This window comes from Morone saxatilis, unplaced genomic scaffold (genome assembly GCF_004916995.1).
Source record: "Morone saxatilis isolate NCDOM2014 unplaced genomic scaffold, NCSU_SB_2.0 Contig14, whole genome shotgun sequence".
Lineage (NCBI taxonomy): Eukaryota > Metazoa > Chordata > Actinopteri > Moronidae > Morone > Morone saxatilis.
The window spans coordinates 2,246,161-2,259,734 of NW_023339696.1; the positions used below are offsets into that span (position 1 = coordinate 2,246,161).

Below are 13,574 nucleotides of genomic sequence, written 5' to 3' on the forward strand. Positions count from 1 at the left end.
GAGAGAGAGAGAGGCATCAGCTGTGGCAGCAGGAAGTAATGTAATGCCTGACAATTATCTGTCAACAAAGTGACCATCCTGGTGGCCTTCATGTTTTACCCTGCACCAAGGTCCTGTATGGTCATATACAGTAACACACACACACACATGCAACTACTGTAATCGATCAATCAGTGAACAGACCAACCAATCATGTTTGTCCATGTGCTGCAGGGAGCCCGTGGTAACGATGGTGCTGCTGGTGCTGCTGGACCTCCCGTAAGTCTTTCATTTTCTTAAGGTTAAATTCGGTTTCCGTAAAGGTATAAATTGTTCCCGTGTCTGAATCTCTTTTGTGCTATTGTTTCCTCTCAGGGTCCCACTGGCCCTGCTGGACCTCCTGGATTCCCTGGTGGCCCCGGATCCAAGGTACTACTACGGCCAACATGATCCAACCTGCATTTTTGATGCCCTTCAGCCTCTTCCTTAATTTTTAGCCATTAGCGAGTTACTGGCCTTACTTTGCAGTGCTTCCATGCATTTCTCTTAGCATATGTGAAGGTAGATGACCTTTAATTTGATCTTCGGCCCAAAATGGGGTCACAGGGGGTGGTGGGTGGTGGGGGGGGGCCATATAACGTCATCCAAGCTCCATTGGAATTCTGTGCCATGTCCCACTTCCATAGTACATACTAAGTCTAAGTAAGTTTAACGTGTGTAGTAGTATTAGACAGACAGAATTACAAACATTATAGGTAGTAAATTAGCATTTATTTTTACACCAAAAACACACTCCTCTGTTCTCCCATTTTCATATTCCCTTTCTCCAACCTTTGTTTCTGTCATACCTTTTGACATCCATTTACAAGTCTTCCATTGTGTCTTGATATTGGACATGAGTATCTGACTGTATTCTGTTTCCCCTCTACCCAGGGTGACGCCGGAGCCCAGGGTGCTCGTGGACCCGAGGGCCCCGCTGGAGCCCGTGGTGAGCCTGGTAACCCCGGACCTGCTGGCGCTGCCGGACCTTCTGTAAGTATAGCCAGTGACGTAACTCTATTACTTACTGTTCAGAGCAAATGTTCTCTGTTAAGTGAAGACAAAATATAAATATAAATATAAATATATAAATAAAAAATAAACAAATATAAATAATTATCAGAGACAACAAAACTTCCTCATTGGCTGCTTCTTTATGATGATGTAATGGCATCATCATAATTTAAAAGAGCCTTTCTGGCCTCTGCATTGTTAAACAAAATGTCTACCTTTCTCTCTCCTCTCAGGGAAACTCTGGAACTGATGGTGCCACTGGACCTAAGGGAAACCCTGTGAGTATCTCTCTCAACTCATTTCGTCTTTAGACATGATAGGGTTGAGGGTTTGAATCCCTTTCTGGCTCAAAAGCAGCCGGGGCTGGTGCATCATGATCACCACAGCCCACAGGGTCTCATAGCCGGCAGTACAGCATGATGTGACTGTGTTGTTGTTGTGTGCCGCCCCCTGCAGGGTGCTGCTGGAGTTGCTGGAGCTCCCGGATTCCCCGGACCCCGTGGACCTTCCGGACCTCAGGGTGCTGCCGGTGCCCCCGGACCCAAGGGTAACACTGTGAGTAGAGCTCTCTCAGAACTAACCAATGCTAAAATATTGTTTTCCTAAATTTGTCCCCTGTAATAGACATGATTAAAAATACTTAGGTCCAAACATACTGAAGTAAGTAAAAGTACTGAATGAAAAGTAAACACAGTGTTTTGTTTATTAGTCAGCTTTTTGTGTTTGGTTTTTAGGTTTTTGTTTTTGTTTCTTTGTTATTTGTTGTTGAGACCTGTCCCAGCTATTGTTTATGTGTCATGCACATTTGTTTTAGATGACTGACATTAGTTGTTGTTAAATTGTTTGGTTTGTTTTGTTTGTTTGTTTGTTTATGTTGGCTTATTTGCCTTTTTCCCTCAGGGTGAGGCTGGTGCCCCAGGAGCCAAGGGAGAGGCCGGTGCCAAGGGAGAGGCTGTAAGTTCACCACATTTAGCATGGAGCACGGCTATGTACATACAAATGTATGAATACACATTCTTAAGGCCATCTGTGTGTGTGTGTGTGTGTGTGTGTGTGTGTGTTTTTTCAGGGTGCTCCAGGAGTTCAGGGACCCCCAGGACCTTCTGGTGAGGAGGGCAAGAGAGGAGCAAGAGGAGAGCCTGGTGCTGCAGGAGGCCGTGGAGCTCCTGGAGAGCGAGTATGCATTTAACCTAATTTTCACAAAATTACACTGCATACTTATATATTCTTTAATGTGATGTGTAATGAGGAGGGATAGTCACCTGGTGTAGTATCTATATAAAATTGTATCTATTTATTTTTAAATATCTGCACAAATGAACATTTTAAGGGAGCTATTCCACTTTTAACCGAGTCAGTTTTAAATCATTCTCACCTTTGTGCAGCTACATATTTAACAGATATGATGTGGATGATTTAGACATTCTAGTGGCTCACCCAGATCATGTAAACACACTCTCTAGTGCCCCCTGCAGGCCAGAAAAAGAACTGTAATGCAGGAGCAGAGCATCATTTCCTGATATCTGGAAACACTATTACTGATACACTATCATACTGTGCTGTCTCCTGAGCCTGAATCAGGTCCCCAAATGCAAGTGTTTTTAGCATTTGGATTATTCTGTAACCACCAAGAAAAAAAAGTTCAGGTATTACAGTAACATTTAGCTAAGTGTAATTTCTCTCCAGAATACACCTTAGCATACATCACAGTGTTGGCACTGACTTTATGGTAAAGCAAAGGACATTAGAATCATGGTAGTAGGTTACAGAGCTAAGCAATATGTGCTTGATTTTCTTTAGGGTGCCCCTGGTGGTCGTGGATTCCCTGGCTCTGATGGCAGTGCTGGACCCAAAGTGAGTTAACACACACACATCTGATACATGCCTTCATTTAGCTTACACACATTAAGCTCAATTTTCATTTAACTAATCTTTTCCTTTCTATCTCTTTCTCCTGCATCATAGGGTGCCACTGGTGAGCGTGGTGCCCCCGGTGTTGTTGGACCTAAGGGTGCCACTGGTGAGCCTGGCCGCACTGGTGAGCCTGGTTTGCCCGGCGCTAAGGTGAGATTCCCTACTATAACGTAATTGTCAGCAAAATCATTTATTTACTGCACATGTCCTCCTCTGACCTCTGACCTCTACCTGTAGGGTATGACTGGCAGCCCTGGCAGCCCTGGACCTGATGGCAAGATGGGACCTGCTGTAAGTTTATGTTCAGTATAATAAATATTAATCTCATCAAGTCACCTACATTCTGTGTTTATTTAATCCTTAATTAATCGTCTTTACCAGGGAGCCGCTGGACAAGATGGCCGCCCTGGACCCCCTGGTGCTGTTGGAGCTAGAGGCCAGCCTGGAGTCATGGGATTCCCCGGACCCAAGGGAGCTGCTGTAAGTAATGTGCCTGAACTTCTACATGATCATGGATCGTTTGTTTAGTCAGTAGGCTACTAAAAAATGGTCTCAACATCTCTAGTAACAGTGCTTTTCTACTCCTGTCTGTAGGGTGAGGGTGGAAAGCCTGGCGAGAGAGGAGTAATGGGACCCACTGGCCCTGCTGTAAGTTAAATATAGTCTACACGGTGCTAATCTTTCAAACCACTGTATTGTTTTCCTGTACTGCATAAAAACTAAACCCTGTGTCTAAAAGCCTGCCATCTTTCCACCTAGGGTGCCCCTGGAAAGGATGGTGATGTTGGTGCTCCAGGTCCCTCTGGACCTGCTGTAAGTAGAACACACACATCCTTCACATGCAGCTACTTACAAGTCATACCTACACAATGCCTTACTTCTGGTCATTTTAATTTAGCCCTAACAGTCCTTCTCTTGCACATCCCCAGGGTCCTGCTGGTGAGAGAGGAGAGCAGGGACCTGCTGGAGGTCCTGGATTCCAGGGTCTTCCAGGACCCCAGGGTGCCATTGGTGAGGCTGGCAAGTCCGGAGAGCAGGTACTGACTGAGATATGATTATCTTTGTTACCTGATCAAATTAAAACTTCTTGGTAAATGGATGCATTAATTGCATAAATCTGTCTATCTAGGGTCTGCCCGGTGAGGCTGGAGCCCCAGGACCTGCTGGAGCTAGAGTAAGTCACTGATCACCATCATCATCATCATCATCATATTCACAATTACTCAGTAGTCTGCTCCTATCCTGTAGTTATCCATTCATAGCAAATATTTACCAACCAGGTTACAGACGGTGAAAAAAGCTATGTGTTGTTGCTAAAAATGTATTCAGTAATACGTGCTATTTTTGGTTCCAAATGTAGGTTACTGTGACACAGTGAACTAGCTTGACTTTTACCATTGTTTTTACTCCAAAACACTCTTGAGCTTGAAAAGAGTCTTTTAACATGAACTAGCCTAACAGTTAGCTTGCTAACTAGCCAGCAGGTTCTTCTAGCAGAAGAACAACAGTTATGACTAGCTAACAACAGGCTAATGCTAAAGTGATGTTAGCTATGTTGATAGCGTTGGTAATTTTAAGCATACATTGTCTAAAAACAAAAACAAATGGGTGAGTACATTCAATATGGCAGTTTAATATTCCTATTATATTAAAAAAAAGCCCTGCTTACCAGACACATTGATGAGAAAGTCTGTTTTGAAATTTCTCACACAGACGAATAGTGTAGGTTTATGGGATATCATCGACCTCAAGATAAGCGATCCACAGTCAGATACATCCTCATGATTTCTTCAACTCTTGGATTAATAACCTAACTCTCTGCCATCCCTTCCATTCAGGGAGACAGAGGATTCCCCGGTGAACGTGGTGCACCTGGCGCTGTTGGACCCGCTGGTGCCCGTGGTTCCCCCGGAGCTGCTGGAAATGATGGTGCTAAGGTAAACCCTGGGAGAAAAACTAGATGACCAGATCACAGATCAAGCAGCATTTTCTATGGAAGTTATTGTATCCCCTAATTATTTTTCTTCTCCTCTTGCTTTTATTCTCTTCCTCTCCCACCTCTTCCTCAGGGAGATGCTGGAGCCCCCGGAACTCCCGGAGCTCAGGGTCCCCCTGGACTGCAGGGAATGCCTGGTGAGCGTGGTGCCGCTGGTCTTCCAGGACTGAGAGGAGACAGAGTGAGTTGCCACAACAGTATTCGTAGTATTCCCAAAATTGCCAGTATTTAGGACGGTATGTAAGTCACTGCTGATGTCGACTTACAACTCACAGAGCATTTTCAGGATTTTCAGATATATAATGTGCTACTGCAACAAAATATTCCACTATGATGAGTTTGATCCGTTTAAAGCTATCACCACCATCCACAGTAGCTTCCCAGAATTTTCAGCATGAAGAATATCATCAACACCACTGTCACACTCCAGTGCATTATTTAATTAACAGTAACCGGCTTTGGCGCCACCTACAGAATGCCCCAAGTAGTATGATCACCTCTTGTATACCTCACTCCCCCTCTCCATCCAATAACCCAGGGTGACCAAGGAGCCAAGGGTACCGATGGTGCTCCTGGTAAGGATGGTGCCCGTGGTTTGACTGGTCCAATTGGACTTCCCGGACCTGCTGGAGCCCCCGGAGACAAGGGAGAGCCTGGTGCTGCTGGACCCGTTGGACCTTCTGGAGCCCGCGGAGCCCCTGTAAGTACCTGTCTGTTTTTCTGTGAGGAGGCGAAGATAAAGCTTAGGTTTTTTTTATCTGATCCTTGGCTGACTCTACTTACCCATCCTCTTTCTCAGGGTGAGCGTGGAGAGGCTGGACCACCTGGACCTGCTGGATTCGCTGGACCTCCTGTAAGTCCTTTCTTCATGACTGTCCTGGCTTCTCTTACCGACTCTCTTTCTTTTGCTTGAAGCTTCAGCACAGAATTTACTGAGAAATAATTTCTCCAACCATCGCCATTCCACACAGGGTAACGATGGACAGCCTGGTGCTAAGGGAGAGGCTGGAGATAATGGTGCTAAGGGAGATGCTGGTCCCCCCGGCGCTGCTGGACCCACTGGTGCTCCTGGACCTCAGGTTTGTAAACTTAGAGTGAAGAGTGAACTTCAGAAGTCTCTTTGGCTACATTGTCTGTTACTGGTTCTTCCATGGTTCTCCCACTGACACTATTGTGTGTACTTTCAGGGTCCCGTTGGAAACACTGGTGCTAAGGGAGCCCGCGGACCTGCTGGACCTCCTGTAAGTCATCACTGTTCTACTACTCTGTCCTTCTCCGCTCTATTACATTGTTGTTTGCACTGACTTGATACCACCATTTTTCTTGCCACAGTGAGCTAATTGGACCTTTGTATGTCTCCCTAGGGTGCTACTGGCTTCCCTGGTGCTGCCGGCAGAGTTGGACCTCCTGGCCCCTCTGTAAGTCTTTCTTTAATGTTATTAGCACTTCTTGTTCCAGTGAAAGGGCTCAACATCCAGGATGGTTTCAGCAGTGTTGTATTCCCCCCATAGGGTAACCCTGGACCTCCCGGACCCGCTGGACCAGGTGGTAAGGAGGGACCCAAAGGAAACCGTGGTGAGACTGGACCTGCTGGACGCACTGGTGAGATCGGCGCTGCTGGACCCCCAGGACCTTCTGGAGAGAAGGGTAGCCCTGGTTCTGATGGTGCTCCCGTAAGTTGTCTTTAACATGAAACCCTTAGAACAAACTGTTAATATTGGTGGAAGAAGCCCCTTCCATCTCAGTCAATCCCAGAACCAAATAATTGCTTGCTAACAAATTATATTTTTGATACCAATTAAATTATTCTCTTCAAGTATTAGCACTGAATTAGTCTCCACAATCTCTCTTAACAAGCTGCAGACCTTGTTTAGCTGTTGGTTGCTGTAAGTTTCTGCTGCACTATACTTTGATATCTAACCACTTTCTTTTTCTCTCTCTCTGTCACCCCCTACAGGGTAGCGCTGGTCTGCCTGGACCCCAGGGTATTGCTGGACAGCGTGGTATTGTTGGTCTGCCTGGACAGAGAGGAGAGAGAGGTTTCCCTGGCCTGCCTGGACCTTCTGTAAGCCCTTATTGTTACACTACAAACTCTACAAAACTAAAAACCGCACAGTGGATCTGATGTAACCAGAATACCCAAACATCTTTACCGAGCCAATATGATGTTTAGAATAAAATCTGACTCCAAATCCAGAAATATTAACTGATCAAGAACAAGTTCAAGAGGATGTGACGATGGAAACAAAACCACTCAGACTGACTGAGAAATACAGTTGAACTCTGGTTTAGTCCATGAAAGGTCTCTATTGACCCGGTCTCAACTGACTGTTGCTTGGTATCCAGCAAGCAGGAAGTTTTTCCTCAAATAAAAACATATTTTTATTAGTATTAGTAATAAGCTTCAATCAATAAGACTTCAATTGAGGTTATTATATATTATAACTGGAATGACTGTGGCTGTGTCACCCACAGGGAGAAGCTGGAAAGCAGGGACCAAGTGGTCCCGGTGGTGAGCGCGGACCTCCTGGACCCATGGGACCCCCTGGACTGGCTGGAGCCCCTGGCGAGCCTGGACGTGAGGTATTAAGAAACAATTGTACCTGTACACCAAGGCTATTTGTCTGCCCTTTGTATACTGGTGTGAGTTTAAGTCACAATGATGCTGTTTCCTAATCACTTAACATTGTTTGTGTTTTAGGGAACCCCCGGTAACGAGGGAGCCGCTGGTCGCGATGGAGCCTCTGGACCCAAGGTAAGTTCAAATGAAAACTCACTCACCAGCAACAGAGAGCAAAGTAACACACAACAAGCAGTAGTACACAATAAACTGTCGCTCCAGCCTCAACTACAGCATTGAGCTTGAGAAGAGTCAGCAAGATTGACCTGAACCAAGCAATAGCTAAACCAGCCTGAAGTTAATTCAGCATCAATGTATCTAGTAGAAGCCACTGTAGTTATGCTAGATACATTGATGCTTAGCTCTACTGTAGTTAGCTAGCTGAAAAGCTGCCAATGTCACACAAATGGCAGCCAGGCAGCAGAGTTATACCACCAGCAAGTATTGTTATGTTTTGTATAGCCTAGACAGAGGCCAGTTTCACCACATCCTATTGTTCCTTTGAACAAAAACCAATGGCAAAGATCTGTGGGATCCAGGAAGACAGGTATTTAGTTTTTCCTGAGCCTTTTTCATCACGATAGTCCTTTAAATTATTTTAATATAGGACTGAACAGACCCTGGTATTAAAATTATTAAAGCTGGTGAAATAAAAAAAGATTTTGTGTTCACATTTTAGGGAGACCGTGGAGAGAGCGGCCCTAGTGGAGCCCCTGGTGCCCCTGGACCCCCTGGTGCCCCCGGACCCGTCGGACCTGCTGGAAAGAATGGTGACCGTGGAGAGACTGTGAGTAACACACTCATTTTTTAGTTTGGTCATTTTCTCTTTTTTTAAATATTTGTAAATTCAGTACGTTAAAGAAATTCTGAGCTTTATACCAGATCTACTGTAGTTGAGAGACCTGCCTCTACATCAAACTGATTTTTGTTATGTTTCAGGGACCTGCTGGACCAGCTGGCTCTGCTGGCCCTGCTGGACCTCGTGGCCCTGCTGTAAGTAACAACATCAGCACCATTAATAGACCTTAATAGACATGTGACAGTGTGTAGAGAAAGGCAAAACGGAACTCTTCACCACCTACTTTCCTCTAACAGGGTGCTCATGGACTTCGTGGAGACAAGGGAGAGACTGGAGAGGCTGGCGAGAGAGGCATGAAGGGACACAGAGGATTCACTGGCATGCAGGGACCTCCTGGGCCTGCTGTATGTCACTTTACACTTACACCTACACATATATTAACAATATATGCAATATACAGACTTTATCTCTGACCCCTGTTTATGTTTGTTAACTCATAGGGATCTTCTGGAGAGCAGGGACCTGCTGGTACTCCTGGACCCGCTGGACCTAGAGTGAGTTAACACACCACACAAATGCAGAGCAGTTTTCCGTGTTTTTCATGTCTCAGAGTGTTTGGAAGGACTTTGACATTCAGAGACTTTGAGGTTTCCCTTTATGCTGTTTACAGGGTCCTGCTGGATCTGCTGGTAGTGCTGGTAAGGATGGTATGACTGGCCTGCCTGGACCCACTGGACCTTCTGGACCTCGTGGACGTTCTGGAGAGATGGGACCTGCTGTAAGTCTTCATCCATTCACCTGTCCTCTGTCTCCTCATTCATTCATCATATAGAGGTTGTGATTATCTAGAAACACCACAAGACTTCTACCTGCAATGAAATAACCTTTTCTCCTCTTCCCTCCATTGTATCTCAGGGTCCTCCTGGACCTCCCGGACCTCCTGGAGCACCAGGTGCCCCTGGCGGTGGATTCGACCTCGGCTTCATCTCCCAGCCTCAGGAGAAGGCACCCGATCCCTTCCGCATGTTCCGTGCTGATGACGCTAACGTTCTCCGTGACCGCGACCTGGAGGTGGACGGCACCCTGAAGAGCCTGAGCCAGCAGATTGAGCAGATCCGCAGCCCTGACGGAACCCGCAAGAACCCTGCCAGAACCTGCCGTGACCTCAAGATGTGCCACGCTGACTGGAAGAGCGGTGAGTAAAAGCCTTTAGAGGAATCGGATAATGGTAGATGGCAGCATTTAGGATAGCATTCAAATAGAATAATAGCATGCTAAAGTTCTGACTTTTCTTCTCTTTGTTCTCCAGGCGAATATTGGATTGACCCTGACCAGGGCTGCACTCAGGACGCCATCAAGGTCTACTGCAACATGGAGACTGGTGAGACTTGCGTATCCCCAACTCAGCGCGAGGTTGCCAAGAAGAACTGGTATGTCAGCAAGAACATCAAGGAGAAGAAGCACGTCTGGTTCGGAGAGGCTATGAGCGACGGCTTCCAGGTAAACACACCAAAACAGAGCACTTCCTTACTCATGCTCCTACCTTCCTTTAGTTCCAGCATCCAAATCCATGCCTATTCAGGACAGCTTCCTTCTCAGCTCCTCCTTCCTGTACTCCACTCACTTTCTCCCACCTCTCGTTTTCTTAACTCTTTCTCAGCTTCGTCTCAACTCTCCTCTCCCCTCACAGTTCAGTCAGTAACTTCTCTCCCATCCTCTTTCCTACACAGTTCGAGTATGGCAGCGAGGGCTCTCTGCCAGAGGATGTCAACATCCAGCTGACCTTCCTGCGTCTCATGTCCACCGAGGCCTCCCAGAACATCACCTACCACTGCAAGAACAGCGTCGCCTACATGGACGCCTCTGTCGGCAACCTCAAGAAGGCCCTGCTCCTCCAGGGCTCCAACGAGATCGAGATCAGAGCCGAGGGCAACAGCCGCTTCACCTACAGCGTCCTGGAGGATGGATGCACGGTGAGGAAACTAGCCAATCCTTAGATGACATGAAGCTTGAAATGCTAAACTTGCAACATTAGCAAGGGTCAGTGACCACAATTCAGCAGGCCTATACACGTCCTGGTAATACTTAGTGGTTTTGAGTCAGATAGGAAAGACATGAAGATGTACATCAGACATCAAACATGATGCTAGCTACTGCAGCTAGTTTGGTGGGTAAAAGTTTGGGCAAATTTTAGGCATTTTTAAATTTTCAGTATTAACTATGCAGCAGCCATTTTGAATGTTGAACCTAACTCTCCTTTCATCCTCTCTCCGTCCAGTCACACACCGGTACATGGGGCAAGACAGTCATCGACTACAAGACATCGAAAACATCTCGCCTGCCCATCATTGATATCGCTCCTATGGATGTTGGTGCTCCAGACCAAGAGTTCGGCCTTGAAGTTGGACCTGTCTGTTTCTTGTAAAAAGAGAAATCTGGACTTGAAATTGTTGTTGTGTGTGTGTGTGTGTTTTATTTTTTCTAGCAGTCATCTCTCTCTAAAAAAAACCCCACCAAAACGTTTCTCTAATGCCATTTTTCTGAAAAATCCAACCCCTGGCTCGTGATTCTACGAGTTCCCATTTGGCCGTTGTTCTGATGGTCCACTTTGCCTAAAACCTGCACTTCAACAAGATGGCGGCGATGTGGCGGAGTCTGCATCATCGTGTTTGGGACCACTACTTTTTTTTTTATTTCTGACTCTCGTTTTTTGTTGTTTTTTTTACCATCACCAACACCAAGGATCCTGTAGAGAAGACATTTTGTTTCACTGGCAACAAGAAAATAATATATGCTTCTGTAAAGTGTAAAAAATTGACTTCCCCTCTTCATCCAGCCAAACCAGGCATCTCTGGAGTTTACAGAAACCAACAGAAACACACAGGTGACTTTTGTATTTTTATACACCACTGCGGTGAGAGGAATGAAAGGACAGTCCCAACAGACAGAACCCAATTGCTTTGTACCACGTTTCAGGTGTTGATGAATAAACGGTGAAACTGACAGCCATGTTTGTCTCTGTTGTTCTGCCTCCACCTGCCCCAGACAACACTGACAACTCCCTTCGCCTCATCCGCTGATAGCTGTTGTGATTTGTTTGTTGTGGTCGCTTTCTTGTTTGTTCCTTTCAATTTTACCCTTTTTTTTTTTAAAGAAAGGTCACATTAAAACCACCAGCAGAGAAACATGGGTTTAAAGCTCTTTTTTAAAAGAAAAAAAATCCTATGGCTACCTCAGTAAAGCAAGGAATTCCAGCTGCAAAAAGAAAAAAGGACCCAGTGTTTTTCAAGTGAAGCCTGCAGTAGTTGTGGCAGTCGGTGGGGTAGTTGAGGTTAACTGACACTTTAGCAGAAGCAGGAACAGCTAAAACTTAAGGTGCTATTCTTTCTTTGAGGTCCCCCAGGCGTGCAGTATGGCTCTGGTGTGGCCTCTTGGTGCTAAAATGAAACCATGGCTTTTATTCTTGGTGTCCAGAATGAGACAGGCTTCCTCTATTTCCAGCCTTGGTAGTGCTGGCAGTCAAACTCTAGCTCTGTTTCTGAGCTCAAGTGAGAAGTGGATCCGCATCTCTTTCCCTCATGACACCTTTTGGTTTTTATGTTTTAAACCTCCCCACCAACTTTTCTGTCACCCCAAATTCTTCTCCACCCCTTCATCCACACATCTGTTGTAGTTTGTTTCTTGTTTTCTTGTGCGAAGGGTGAACTTTCTTCAAAAAATTGCAATCAGACAGAGATTTTTTTTAAATGCACAGAAAGAGAGCCATCAGAAAAGAGTTTTGTGAGAGAAGGCAGATAGACACACCCATGGGGGAAAACACCACAAGGATCTGTACCTATTTTGTATATGTATAATAAATTGAGATGTTTTTAATTATTTTGAATGCTGAAATAAAGCATGTTAAGTGGTCTAACATTGAATCCTGCCTAATTCCGTGACTGACTCGCTGACTGCCCCCACCCCCCCAGGACTTGAATTGAAGCAGCTTTTTACCTGTTTTGTACAGTGACTGATTGAGGAAACAAGATTAAAAAAAAATATCTAATGTACGTTTTTCTTGTCTCTTGTTTAGTCTGTACCTCTTGGAAGGGGTGACACTAAGAGATCCTAGAGAGTGTGAGTGTTTGGGCAGAGAAAAAGATAAAACTGAGCGTCCCAGACAAAACAGGAGGATTGGAAATATTTTGAAGTGGCCCTGTGACATTTTGCTTTTTTTTTTGATAATTTAAAACCTCTAAAACGCCCTTGTTTCCCAGAGTGATCAGCCAAAAAATGTCAGTCTCCCTCTCATGCTGTCTGCAATCTTAATCCAGTCTCAGGTCTGAAAATGTAGCCATGTAATACAAGCAGCTCAAGAAATGTGGCTCGTAACTGGGTAGCATGAGCTATATCTGGGCTAGAAAAGAGGAATAACTTTGGCCTACCTCTCAGTCGGTGGAGACTCCTTGATGTCATGCAATCCCAAAGAGCTGGTGGTGTTTTATCTGATAATCCCATTCCAAAATTAATTTGAAGATCCATAATCCACCAAGAAAAGAAGAAATATTCGGCTCTGATAATCCAGCATTTGTGATGATGATATTTGTCCGAAGCAATCCAGTGTTTCCACAGCAAGGCAGACCATCTGCACAGCTTAGGCAGCAGGACTGAGGTGCTGCCGGATGGAGTGGCTCCAGGCTCAGGCTGTTGGCATCAGCTTGGCTTCACAAAGACACTGATTGTCCACTTTGAGGGAGGTACAGCGGATAGGTTTGCACTCCCAGTGGGAATCTGGATTATTTCTGCAAGAATCTGGGTCTTTATTTGAGGGCCTGGGCAGAGGAATGCTCACCTCTCCAGTTTCAGACACAGAGAAGGGTCTGTTTGCGGAGAGGAAACCCCTCTGCAGGCGAGTTGACTTTATGCTCAGGCTAAATATCAGAGGGATGTTGATGAGATGATGCCAAGTAGAAGTAGATAAAAAAGAAGACAGTGAAGTATATATTTGTATATAAGGCACTTTAAAGATCAAGTGTGTAACGTTTAGAAGCATCTATTGTCAGAAATGGAACATAATATTCATATGTTTTCATTAGTGTATAATCACCTGAATATAGGAGTATTACCATTACCACGCCAGGTTGCCTCCTGAAGAGGCCACCAAGTAGGTCAAGAGACAAACCAAACACTGGCTCTAGCTAGGGGTGTTTGCATTTTTCTTAGTAGTTTCTCCC

At 45.4% G+C, this 13,574-nt stretch overlaps 1 protein-coding gene across 1 annotated transcript in view; it reads left to right on the plus strand.

Moving 5' to 3' along the window:
- Positions 1-12,281, plus strand: part of col1a1a (collagen, type I, alpha 1a) — a 20,999-nt gene extending 8,718 nt beyond the window's left edge. The window contains exons 16-50 of the mRNA XM_035654963.1: positions 214-258; positions 355-408; positions 913-1,011; positions 1,266-1,310; positions 1,489-1,587; positions 1,933-1,986; positions 2,102-2,209; positions 2,833-2,886; positions 2,998-3,096; positions 3,184-3,237; positions 3,328-3,426; positions 3,541-3,594; positions 3,706-3,759; positions 3,876-3,983; positions 4,076-4,120; positions 4,785-4,883; positions 5,016-5,123; positions 5,481-5,642; positions 5,742-5,795; positions 5,914-6,021; positions 6,130-6,183; positions 6,307-6,360; positions 6,454-6,615; positions 6,900-7,007; positions 7,418-7,525; positions 7,644-7,697; positions 8,242-8,349; positions 8,502-8,555; positions 8,658-8,765; positions 8,862-8,915; positions 9,032-9,139; positions 9,277-9,556; positions 9,671-9,861; positions 10,092-10,334; positions 10,640-12,281. Coding sequence (XP_035510856.1) covers positions 214-258; positions 355-408; positions 913-1,011; positions 1,266-1,310; positions 1,489-1,587; positions 1,933-1,986; positions 2,102-2,209; positions 2,833-2,886; positions 2,998-3,096; positions 3,184-3,237; positions 3,328-3,426; positions 3,541-3,594; positions 3,706-3,759; positions 3,876-3,983; positions 4,076-4,120; positions 4,785-4,883; positions 5,016-5,123; positions 5,481-5,642; positions 5,742-5,795; positions 5,914-6,021; positions 6,130-6,183; positions 6,307-6,360; positions 6,454-6,615; positions 6,900-7,007; positions 7,418-7,525; positions 7,644-7,697; positions 8,242-8,349; positions 8,502-8,555; positions 8,658-8,765; positions 8,862-8,915; positions 9,032-9,139; positions 9,277-9,556; positions 9,671-9,861; positions 10,092-10,334; positions 10,640-10,786 — 3,435 coding nt within the window. The 3' untranslated portion in view covers positions 10,787-12,281. The remainder of the gene's footprint in view (positions 1-213; positions 259-354; positions 409-912; positions 1,012-1,265; positions 1,311-1,488; positions 1,588-1,932; positions 1,987-2,101; positions 2,210-2,832; positions 2,887-2,997; positions 3,097-3,183; positions 3,238-3,327; positions 3,427-3,540; positions 3,595-3,705; positions 3,760-3,875; positions 3,984-4,075; positions 4,121-4,784; positions 4,884-5,015; positions 5,124-5,480; positions 5,643-5,741; positions 5,796-5,913; positions 6,022-6,129; positions 6,184-6,306; positions 6,361-6,453; positions 6,616-6,899; positions 7,008-7,417; positions 7,526-7,643; positions 7,698-8,241; positions 8,350-8,501; positions 8,556-8,657; positions 8,766-8,861; positions 8,916-9,031; positions 9,140-9,276; positions 9,557-9,670; positions 9,862-10,091; positions 10,335-10,639) is intronic.
- The last annotated feature ends 1,293 nt before the right edge of the window (positions 12,282-13,574 follow it).